The 12,142-nt window shown below is 48.6% G+C and overlaps 1 protein-coding gene across 2 annotated transcripts in view; it reads left to right on the top strand.

Moving 5' to 3' along the window:
• The first annotated feature begins 11,428 nt into the window (after positions 1-11,428).
• The window catches only part of LOC142257219 (free fatty acid receptor 2-like), a 22,633-nt gene continuing 21,919 nt past the window's right edge, over positions 11,429-12,142 (top strand). The window contains exon 1 of one of the 2 annotated variants that reach the window (XM_075329366.1): positions 11,429-11,902. In XM_075329366.1, the coding sequence (XP_075185481.1) occupies positions 11,859-11,902 (44 nt within the window). In that variant the 5' untranslated portion in view covers positions 11,429-11,858. The remainder of the gene's footprint in view (positions 11,903-12,142) is intronic. The other variant, XM_075329365.1, reaches the window with a different exon arrangement.

Consider the following 12,142-nt stretch of genomic DNA (forward strand, 5'->3'; position numbering starts at 1 on the left):
CTATTCACTGGAATAAAAGCTGTCCTGAAGATGGGTCAGTAATATTAGAGTATTGGAAAATCCCTTTAAGATTATATATGTAAAATAGTGCAACGTATGGTGTTCTCCTCATTAGCTAATCAGATTTCCAGGGTCATTTTACTACCTGATTGACAAGAGCAACACCCCTGCTTTTCTCAGGTCAGCCCATGCTTTTTTCGGGTACCACCCCTGCTTTTCTAGGGTACCACCCCTGCTTTTCTAGGGAACCACCCCTGCTTTTCTCGGGTACCACCCCTGCTTTTCTTGGCTACCACCCCTGCTTTTCTAGGGAACCACTCCTGCTTTTCTAGGGAACCACTCCTGCTTTTCTTGGCTACCCCCCCCCCCTGATTTTCTAGGGAACCACTCCTGCTTTTCTAGGGAACCACCCCTGCTTTTCTAGGGAACCACCTTTGCTTTTCTTGGGTACTGTGGAGACACGGGGCTCAGTGGGCGCTCTCGTCCACCAAAACCCGCCGCCTTTAGAAAGACAGCGTGGCTCAGGGCTCATCCCAACTGAACGCCGGCCTCCCTAACCGTGGGCGTAACACTACTCAGGCAACACAGGGTGAGGGAACCACAATAATTAGACTTTATTGGATCCCCAAACAATTAACGGCACATAACACATAACCAGCAAAACACACAAATGTAACAGGCAACAGAGTCTCACCCTTCCGCTGGCTCACCAGGGATTTAGAATGTCCATGCCTCACAGGTTCCAAGCTGTCTGAGGTCTGAAAAGTCCGTAACAGGTGACTGAACTGTCCCAACCTGAGTGTCCTCCTTAGGTAGTCCTGGTTTGATGATAAAATCCTGGCAGCCGGAGTCGAAATCCCTAGGCTGTGGATATGGTCTCCAACCGGGTCCGGAGTCCCTAGATTGAAGCCATAAGATATCCTGATCCTCTAGTCAGCTCCAAAGAGCTTAGACTGGATCCATCAGCATCCATCAACAACCACTGGTGGCTTAAAGAAGTCCTTTTTATAGCCACAACCTTCCCCTTGGATACACTGCGTCCTCATCGATTGGTTGGACAAGGTTGCTTCTCCCATTGGAGGAATTTCAAGCTGCATGGACAATGCTCATTTAAATGATGTGCTTAGAAAGGCTGAGGGTGTACATGTAAACTGGGAGTCACTGACTAGACAATGGCTACTAAGGTAATTACATTATCAATACACAACTACAATACAATGGTTACTGGAAATGTCTAGAGAACAATACGTCTAGCTTTCAGTGGCCAACACAATTACATTGAGTCAACAAGAGTCTTGTAAAAACAATGAGGGACTTCTCCCCCATCTATAGACAATCTATCATGCTGTCTGGCTGGATTTTAAGAAACGTTAACCCATGAGAGTCCATGTCGTCACATTCCTCCCCCTTCTTAATATTAGCCAGACATGATAGGCTTCCGATCATCCTTCTCCTCTTGTCGGGAAAGCCCATCCGCATTTCCATGGTTCTTGCCCTGTTTATGGGAGATGGAAAAATTGTAAGATTGTAATGCCAGACTCCACCTGAGCAAGCGTCCGTTGTCCCCGGCAGTGCGATTTAGCCAACTCAATGGATTGTGGTCAGTGAGGACTGTGAACTCATTGCCATAGAGGTAGGGCTGCAATTTTTTTAGGGCCCAGACTATGGCCAGGCATTCTTTTTCTATGGTGGCATAAGCCCTCTCTCGGTCCAACAGTTTCCGGGAGAGGTAAGCTATCGGATGTTCCTCACCGTTGTCCCCCACTTGGCTAAGTACAGCTCCTAGTCCTGTGTCCGATGCGTCTGTTTGGACAATGAATCTGCGACGGAAGTCAGGAGCAGTCAAGACTGGGCTTTGGGCTAGCCGGTCTTTCAATTGGAGGAACGCAGTTTCACATTCTGGGGTCCAAATAAGGTTACGGGCATATCTTTTGGTTGTGAGGTCAGTGAGCGGTTTTGCTATGGTACTGTAATTGGGGATAAACTTTCGATAGTAGTTTGCGGTTCCTAGAAATGCACGGACCTGTTTTTGATTGACCGGGCGTGGCCACTGGATAATGGCTTCTACTTTTGCAGGTTCGGGACGAATGCACCCACTTCCCACCCGATGTCCCAGGTATAGCACTTCGGCCATCCCCATTTGGCATTTGTCAGGTCGGATGGTGAGCTGGGCTTTGGCTACCCTCTACAGCACCTGGGACACATGCTGAAGATGCTCTTCCCAAGTGTCGCTGAAGATAGCGATGTCATCCAAATAGGCCTGGGCATACCCCTGACATCCCTCTAGTAAATGGTCTACCATCCTCTGGAAGGTGGCTGGGGCGTTTTTCATCCCAAAAGGCATGCTGGTAAACTCAAAGAGGCCAAAAGGGGTTATGAAGGCCGATTTCTCTTGAGCGTCTTTTGTGAGTGGGATCTGCCAGTATCCCTTGCTCAAATCGAGGGTAGATATAAACCGAGACCCCCCTAACCTATCTAGTAGTTCATCCACCCGGGGCATGGGGTAAGCATCTGTAATCGTGACCTCATTGAGCCGTCTATAGTCCACACAGAAACGAGTACTCTTGTCCTTTTTTGGCACCAATACCACACTGGCAGCCCATGGGCTATGGGAGGGGACTATGACTCCCATATTTAACATGTCATCCACCTCGGCCTTCATCATTGCCAACACAGGAGGGGTCACCCGGTAGGCGGGTTGTCTTAGTGGGGTGGCTGCCCCAGTATTGACATGATGCTGGACCAGGGGGGTTCTACCAGGCTGACTTGTGAACAGGGTTTCATATGTTCCGAGTATGTCTGATATCTGTCGCTTCTGTGATGGACAAAGCTGCTCCCCTAGTGATACATCTTTTACCCCCATTTCCCTTTTGGAGTCCACTAATAGGTCTGGGATCTGGTCCAACTCTGGATCATCTAACGCTGGACAGCAAACTGCTAAATTGGTGACTTCTCGTTCCTCATAAGCTTTTAGCCTATTGATGTGGTAGGTACGCTCACGAACACCTGCTCGATCCAGGGCCACGGTGTAGTCAGTATTGCCACATTTCTTGGTAATGGTGAATGGACCCGCCCACATGGCTTGCAGCTTGTTTTTCCGCACCGGTACTAGTACTAGGACCTTCTGTCCACAGGCAAATTCTCGGGGCCGGGCAGTGCGGTCGTAACATCGTTTTTGCCTTTCCTGAGCCACTTCTAAATTCCCATGGGCTAACGCCATGAGGTGCCTCATCCTTTCCCTAAACTTTTGAACATAGTCCAGTATGGGAACCTCTTCTGTGGGGAAGGTGCCCTCCCAACTCTCTCGTACCAGCTCTAGGGGCCCTCGTACTTTTCGGCCGTACAGCAATTCAAAGGGAGAGAACCCAGTGGAGTCCTGCGGCACCTCCCGGTAAGCAAAAAGGAGCTGCTGCAAGTTTTTCTCCCAGTCTCCCCCCTCGGACTCCACATATCGGCTAATGAGCTGTTTGAGCGTTTTGTTGAAGCGCTCACACAATCCATTTGTTTCAGGATGGTAGGGGGTTGTGCGCATGGGGCGGACTCCATGTTTTTCCCACAGGGTGTGAATCAGTTCACTTTGGAACTGTGCCCCCTGGTCAGTCAATACTTCCTGTGGAAACCCTACCCGGCTAAAGATGTCCAGTAGAGCTTGAGCCACGTGCTCTGCATCTATGGAGGTTAAGGCAACGGCTTCTGGGTAACGGGTGGCAAAGTCTACCAGGGTGAGGATGAATCTTTTTCCACTGCGGCTGGGGATGGCTAAGGGGCCTACTATATCAATGGCAACTCTCTGGAACGGTTCTCCTATCAAGGGCATGGGTTGAAGTGGGGCACGGCATGGGGCTCCCCCCATACGCTGACACACTGGGCAAGAGGCTCTGTATTTTTACACTTCTTGAGTGACCCTTGGCCAGAAAAAACTACGCAGCAGGCGGGCCCGAGTCTTTTTGGTCCCCATGTGCCCAGCCGCAGGAACATCATGAGCTAAACGCAACAGTTGGGGTCGGTATGGCTGGGGTACCACAAGCTGATGTACACGGGTCCAGGGTTTTTCTGGGCAGGATGCGGGCTTCTCCCGATATAAGAGGCCTTTTTCCCATCTATATACCTCCCCCTGATTTCCTCCCCCAGGTTGGCTTGCCGCACTACGGATAAGCTCTAAGGTGGGGTCTGACAGTTGAGCTTCCCTGAACTCTTTACGATCTATCTCCCCCCAATCAATGGCCACAGTTGGGTCTGATGTACTCACATTTGTTGGCTCTGATGAGGAGGCTGAAGATTGAGGAGTTGGGTTCTCCTCTGATGGGTTGGAAGAAAGACCTGCACCAGGATGGTGTTTGGCTTGGCTGCGGGTGATGGCGGTGACAAACTGGCTGGATAGTCCTTGTCCTAGGTCATTTCCCAAAATTACAGGGGTGGGGAGGCCGTCCATGAGCCCCACTTCAACCTCTCCTTGGTCAGTTCCCCAGTCCAACTGCACTCGTGCCAGAGGGATGTTCGAGCGCTGGCCCCCAGCAAGGATGATGGTCACTTGGCGGCCAGGTAAATGATGTTCTGTGGGAACAATATCTGGGCTGACCAGGGTGATGGAAGATCCCGAGTCTCGAAATCCCTAGGCTGTGGATATGGTCTCCAACCGGGTCCGGAGTCCCTAGATTGAATTGAGTCAACAAGAGTCTTGTAAAAACAATGAGGGACTTCTCCCGCATCTATAGACAATCTATCATGCTGTCTGGCTGGATTTTAAGAAACGTTAACCCATGAGAGTCCATGTCGTCACAGGTACCACCCCTGCTTTTCTCTGATACCAGCTCTGTTTTTCTCAGGTACCACCCCTTCTTTTCTTGGGTACCACTCCTGCTTTACTCGGGTACCACCCCTGCTTTTCTAGAGAATCACCCCTGCTTTTCTAGAGAATCACCCCCGCTTTTCTGGGGACGCACCCTGCTTTTCTCGGGTACCACCCCTGATTTTTTTTTTAGTACCACCCCTGCTTTTCTCAAATACAATCCCTGCTTTTCTCAGGTACCACCCCTGCTTTTCTAGGGTAGCAACCCCCGCTTTTCTTGAGTACCACCCCCGCTTTTTTCAGGTACAGCCCCTGCTTTTTTCAGGTACAGCCCCTGCTTTTCTCAGATACCATCCCTGCTTTTCTACAAAACTACGCCTGCTTTTCTCGAGTAACACCCATGCTTTTCTCAGGTACTACTCCTGCTTTTTCCGGGTACCACCCCTGCTTTTCTCTGGTATCAGATCTGCTTTTCTCAGATACCACCCCTACTTTTCTAGGGAATTACCCCTGCTTTTCTCAGATACCACCCCTGCTTTTTTGGGGTACTACCCCTTCTTTTCTCAGGTAACACCCATGCTTTTCTCAGGTACCACCCCTGCTTTTCTACAAAACTACACCTACTTTTCTCGAGTAACACCCCTGCTTTTGTCAGGTACCACTCCTGCTTTTTTCGGCTACCACCCCTGCTTTTCTAGGGAACCACCCCTGCTTTTCTCAGGTACCACCCCTGCTTTTCTAGGGACTCACCCCTGCTTTTCTCAGGTACCACCCCTGCTTTTCTAGGGACTCACCCCTGCTTTTGTCAGGTACCACTTCTTCTTTTCTTGGATACCACCCCTGCTTTTTTGGGGTTCCACCCCTGCTTTTCTCAAGAACTACTCCTGCTTTTCTCAGGTACCACCCCTGCTTTTCTCAGTTATCACCCCTGCTTTTCTCAGATACCACCCCTGCTTTTCTCAGTTATCACCCCTGCTTTTCTCAGATACCACCCCTGCTTTTCTAGGGAATCACCCCTGCTTTTCTCAGGTACCACGCCTGCTTTTCTTGGGTTATCACCCCTGCTTTTCTCGGGTAACACAGCTGCTTTTGTCGGGTACCACACCTGCTTTTCTAGGGAACCACCCCTGATTTTCTCAGTTACCACCCCTGCTTTTTTCAGGTACCACCCTTGCTTTCTCGGGTACTACCCCTGCTTTTCTTGGGTACCACCCCTGCTCTTCTTGAGTACCCCACCTTCTTTTCTCAGACACCACCGCTGCTTTTCTTGAGTACCACCCCTGCTTTTCTCGGGTATCACCCCTCCTGGACAGCTAAGACTACACAGACATGTTTGCAGTGGTGCCATCACAATAAGGATATGTGGTCACGCTGAATATTTGGTTGCACAAATTTCTGCACCAAATCTGCACCTTTTGGCAAATAAGATGTGTGTTCTTGCCATGATTTGCTGCATTTTTTGCATGCATTTTCTATGCATTCTGGGGTGGAAATATGCTGAAAAAATTGGCAGATTTATTCTTGCACCAAATCTGTAAGGAAAAGAAAAGCAACATCTGCACAAAACTTCAGGCTTCTCATTGATTTTGCTGGCATAAGGATTTATATACAGTTTTCTGACAACACTGTTCTAAAAAAAAAGCATCAAAAAAGCGATAAAAATGCCCTGTGTGCACACAGCCTTAACCTTGCCAGGGAATAAAAGTGGCCATGGATGAAATATAGGGGTGAGTCTGATTTTCTGCAGTATTTGCCTGCAGATAAGGGGTCATTGTCACAGGCTTCTGTTCACTTTGCAAACCCGGCTTATCATGTTTGTATTTTCTCGCCACAATCCGCCCGCCGGTCACGTCTCATGCGTTAGCAAAATAAAGTTTATTCCGTGGAAATATTATTCACTTTATGGCACGTGAAGCTCTGAACATAGCGTAAAGTGAAATAAAAAATAAGAGAGGAACTGCCGTCACTCTCGGGGGGGGGGGGGGTTGCACATTTTGCTAAAGATCAATTTAAGAAACTTTGCAAATTGCAACATTTGTTTTGCAAAAACAAAACTAAACAAAGAGAAACTTTTGTATGAGTGAGGCTGACATTAAGTGTCTTATATTCAGTATTTCTTCCCACTCGGTTTCTCTCTGATGTCGGCTATCACACATTATTTATATAATGGATGTAACGCCTAGAAGGGCACTGGAGAAGAAGCCGTGCACAACTACTGCTTCTAGGAGAAATCTAAGTCATTCTCTGTCATAGGGGCTCCGTGGCTGTGTGTGCAATGGGGATGGGGGTCCTGTGCTTGGAACTGCTGGGGCAGAGAAGACAGCGCCGTCACTTTAAATCAAGTTTTTGCGTTAAAAAGTAACTGTCATTTACAATTTTTATTTCACAAATCAATGGTAACTTTGTAATATATATGTCATGATGACTATGGGATAGGAGGGAACCGAGTCTCCTAAGCTGTCCCTCAAGTTTGAAGAGTCTATGCTATCCCTAATCTCAGGGATACTCCTGATGGTGCAGAATCCTGAGTCTCCTTCCTGGCCCTACTCTTGACCAGCCCTGATCTACTAGGAGTATCCCTAATCTCAGGGATACTCCTGATGGTGGAGATGCCAGAGTCTCCTTCCTGGCCCTGCTACTGACTAGCCCTCATCTGCTAGGAGTATCCCTAATCTCAGGGATACTCCTGATGGTGGGGATGCTTAAGTCTCCTTCCTGGCCCTACTCCTGACCAAGCCTGATCTACTAGGAGTATCCCTAATCTCATGGACACTCCTGATGGTGGGGATGCCTGAGTCCCCTTCCTGGCCCTACTCCTAATGTACTAGGAGTATCCCTAATCTCAGGGATACTCCTGATGGTGGGGATGCTTGAGTCTCCTTCCTGGCCCTACTCTTGACCAGCCCTGATCTACTAGGAGTATCCCTAATCTCAGGGATACTCCTGATGGTGGAGATGCTTGAGTCTCCTTCCTGGCCCTACTCCTGACCAGCACTGATCTACTAGGAGTATCCCCAATCTCAGGGATACCACTGATGGTGGTGAGGCCTGAGTCTCCTTCCTGGCCCTACTCCTGACCAGCCCTGATCTACTAGGAGTATCCCTAATCTCAGGGATACCACTGATGGTGGCGAGGCCTGAGTCTATTTCCTGGCCTTGCTCCTGACCAGCCCTGATCTACTAGGGGTATCCCTAAGCTCAGGTATACTCCTGATGGTGGGGATGCCTGAGTCTCCTTCCTAGCCCTACTTCTGACCAGCCCTGATCTACTAGGAGTATCCCTAATCTCAGGTATACTCCTGATGTTGGAGAGGCCTGAGTCTCCTTCCTGGCTCTGCTCCTGACCAGTCCTGATCTGATCCCTCCTCTCCCCAGGGAGGGATAGGACAGGAGTGTGATGAAACCCACAGATAAAGACAGACAAGAGAAAAGCAAAACTCTGTCACATAACACACACACAAAGATAAAGACAATAAGAGATTCAGGAGGAAAAACAAGAGCAGGAAGGAAGCAACAAAACAACAGGGGTAAACTCCACAACTACACCAAGCAACAAGCATAATTTTCATCAGAAAATCTGGGACATCACACCTCACAGACGAACAAAGAATAAACTATAGCTGGCATAGGTAGAAGAATTCCACCAGCATAAATAGGAGTGTAGATGTGATAGGTCTCCTGACAACATGTGACTAAAGAATCAAGCATACTAGCAGAGATTAACTCTTGCTAGACTACCTGTGAATCAGCACACAGCACTCGACGCCTGAGTCTGATTTCGCTGATGTCTGCGATCAACACAATCTTCGGGCAGAGTGTCAGAATCTGCAATCTGAACAGAGTCCAATGCTGCCAAGACTGTCGGCAAAGTTTGTGCAAAATTCTGTATGCCAATATCTTACACCCAAAAGGTACCTTACTGCTCAAGTCAAGGAGAACACCATGGAAGTCTATGGTGTGTTTACATAATTAGCAGGGTATTTTAGGCAATAAATGGTTCCAAAAGTGTTTATATTGTTTACGGAACCCAAGTGAAGAAGTGAGAACTGGCAAAAAAAAATGGGCGCCAGAAGGGCTATCTATCGATGACCCATGTGGGAACCTGGAAGCCACTAAAAGATCCGAAAAATTAAAAAAAGAATTTATTTGCTAGTGACAAAACCATAGTATCTGGGAACGTGGGAGGGAAATACAGCAGGGAAACATGGAAGCCAGTATGGAAACCACTGAGAAAACCTGGGAATCAGTGAGGATACCTGGAAACCAGTGAGGCCATCTAGGAACCACTGAGTAACCCTGGGAAACCACTGAGGGGGCCTGAGAAACAGCGAGATAACATAGGGAACAGAGGAAACCTGGGGACCACTGAGAAATCCTGGGAAAACCACTGAGGGAGCCTGAGAAACAGCGATACAACATAGGTAATAGAGAGCAAACCTGGGAACCACTGAGTAATCCTGGGAAACCCCTGAGGGAGCCTGAGAAACAGTGAGATAACATAGGGAACAGAGGAAACCTGGTGACCACTGTGAAATCCTGGGAAACCACTGAGGGAGCCTGAGAAACAGTGAGATGGAATAGAGAACAGAGGAAACCTGGGAACCACTGAGAAATCCTGGGAAAACCACTGAGGGAAACTGAGAAACAGTGAGATAACATAGGGAGCAGAGGAAACCTGGGGACCACTGAGAAATCCTGGGAAACCACTGAGGGAGCCTGAGAAACAGTGAGATGGAATAGAGAACAGAGGAAACCTGGGAACCACTGAGAAATCCTGGGAAAACCACTGAGGGAGACTGAGAAACAGTGAGATAACATAGGGAACAGAGGAAACCTGGGGACCACTGAGAAATCCTGGGAAACCACTGAGGGAGCCTGAGAAACAGTGAGATAGAACAGAGAACAGAGGAAACCTGGGAACCACTGAGAAATGCTGGGAAACCACTGAGGGAGCCTGAGAAACAGTGAGATAACATAGAGAACAGAGGAAACCTGGTAACCACTGAGAAATCCTGGGAAAACCACTGAGGAAGCCTGAGAAACAGTGAGATAACATAGGGAACAGAGGAAACCTGGGGACCACTGAGAAATCCTGGGAAACCACTGAGGGAGCCTGAGAAACAGTGAGATAGAACAGAGAACAGAGGAAACCTGGGAACCACTGAGAAATCCTGGGAAACCACTGAGGGAGCCTGAGAAACAGTGAGATAACATAGGGAGCAGAGAAGAAACCTGGGAACCACTGATAAATCCTGGGAAACCACTGAGGGAGACTGAGAAACAGTGAGATAACATAGGGAACAGAGGAAACCTGGGGACCACTGAGAAATCCTGGGAAACCACTGAGGGAGACTGAGAAACAGTGAGATAACATAGGGAACAGAGGAAACCTGGGGACCACTGAGAAATCCTGGGAAACCACTGAGGGAGCCTGAGAAACAGTGATATAATATAGGGAATAGAGAGGAAATCTGGTAACCACTGATTAATCCTGGGAAACCCCTGAGGGAGCCTGAGAAACAGTGAGATAACATAGGGAGCTGAGAGGGAACATGGGAACCACTGTAGGAACTGAGGAACCGGAAGGGAAACCTAGGAACTATTGGTGGAACCTGAAGTTACATACAGAAGCCAGAGAGCACATTTTTTAAATAATGTCTTAAGCAGTCTGTAAGGAAGGGACTTATACGTCTTCAAGAACTGGATGTTTGATTCCAGACATATGTATACAATTTCCTATTAGGGCAGGTCACTGAGACGTCTCTGCCCTCTTGTTGGCACACATGAGCCCTCGTATTAGGGCAGGTCACTAGGACGTCCTTGTCCTCTTCTTGGCACACGAGTCCTCTTATTGACGTCTCTGCCCATTTCTTCTCACACATGAGCCCTCTTATTAGGGCAGGTCACAGATGTCTCTGCCCACTTCTTGGCACACATGAGTCCTCTTATTTGGGCAGGCCACTGGGATGTCTCTGCCCTCTTCTTGGCACACATGAGTCCTCTTATTAGGGCAGGTCAAGGAGACGTTTATGACCACTTCTTGGCATGAGTCCTCTTATTAGAACAAGTCACTGAGACGTCTCTGCCCACTTCTTGGCACATGAGCCTTCTTATTGGTCGGGTCAAGGAGACGTCTCTGCCCACTTCTTGGCATATGAGTCCTCTTATTAGGGCAGGTCACTGGGACATCTCTGCCCACTTCTTGGCACATGAGTCCTCTTATTAGGGCAGGTCACTTAGACGTCTCTGCCCTCTTCTTGGCACACATGAGCCCTCTTATTGGGGCAAGTCAAGGAGACCTCTCTGCCCTCTTCTTGGCACACATGAGCCCTCTTATTAGGGTAGGTCACTGGGAAGTCTCTGCCCACTTCTTGCCACGAGTCCTCTTCTTAGGGCAGGTCAAGTAGACGTCTCTGCCCTCTTCTTGGCACACATGACCCTTCTTATTAGGGCAGGTCACTGGGACGTCTCTGCCCACTTCTTGGCACACATGACCCTTCTTATTAGGGCAGGTCACTGGGACGTCTCTGCCCACTTCTTGGCACATGAGTCCTCTTCTTAGCTCAGGTCAACAAGACGTCTCTGCCCTCTTCTTGGCTCACATGGGTCTTCTTATTAGGGCAAGTCACTGGGACGTCTCTGCCCTCTTCTTGGCACACACGAGTCCTCTTCTTAGGGCAGGTTACTGAGACGTCTCTGCCCTCTTCTTGGCACACTCTGCGTTTCCCGTGTCTGGCGCTCTGCCCACTTCTGTTACGTTACGTTTCCTTCTCTATTATTCTTTTTGACTGGTATCTTTTGTGATTATCTGACGTCAGCCTCTATGAGTTTCCCTAAGTGACTGGCGGCTGGAGGCAGAGCAGCAGAAGAGCTGTGACCGGCAGCACTCGTCTGTCTCCGCACTATGGTTGTCGCTGACCTCGGGGGCAATGCTCGGGTTCTCCGCACTCTCTGGATATAAAGGCTCCTTAATTACTTTATTACATGAAATGTGAAGTTTACACAAAGTGGCTCTGCCTGGATCATAACTCAACCGGAGACTGACGGATTCAAGGGTTTGACAGCTGCAATGGAGACGAACCTAACCCCTAACGCATCCGAAAAGCTAGATGGGTATGTGACCTGCCTATGCATTATAATGCCATTGTTATAGATGTAGCAGAGCTGAGTGTGCAATGGAACTTTTTTGTTCTTCTTAATTGAGGATACAGTGAATTTACCTGCAGTCGTATGCAAAATCAGAGGATGACGCCAGATATATGTGTGATATCTGCACAAGTCATGTGTATGTCATTCTCTATAGAGCTGAAGGTAATTCCTGAAGAAGCTGTCAGCAGCGAAACAATGCACATT

This window comes from Anomaloglossus baeobatrachus, chromosome 11 (assembly GCF_048569485.1).
Source record: "Anomaloglossus baeobatrachus isolate aAnoBae1 chromosome 11, aAnoBae1.hap1, whole genome shotgun sequence".
NCBI lineage: Eukaryota > Metazoa > Chordata > Amphibia > Anura > Aromobatidae > Anomaloglossus > Anomaloglossus baeobatrachus.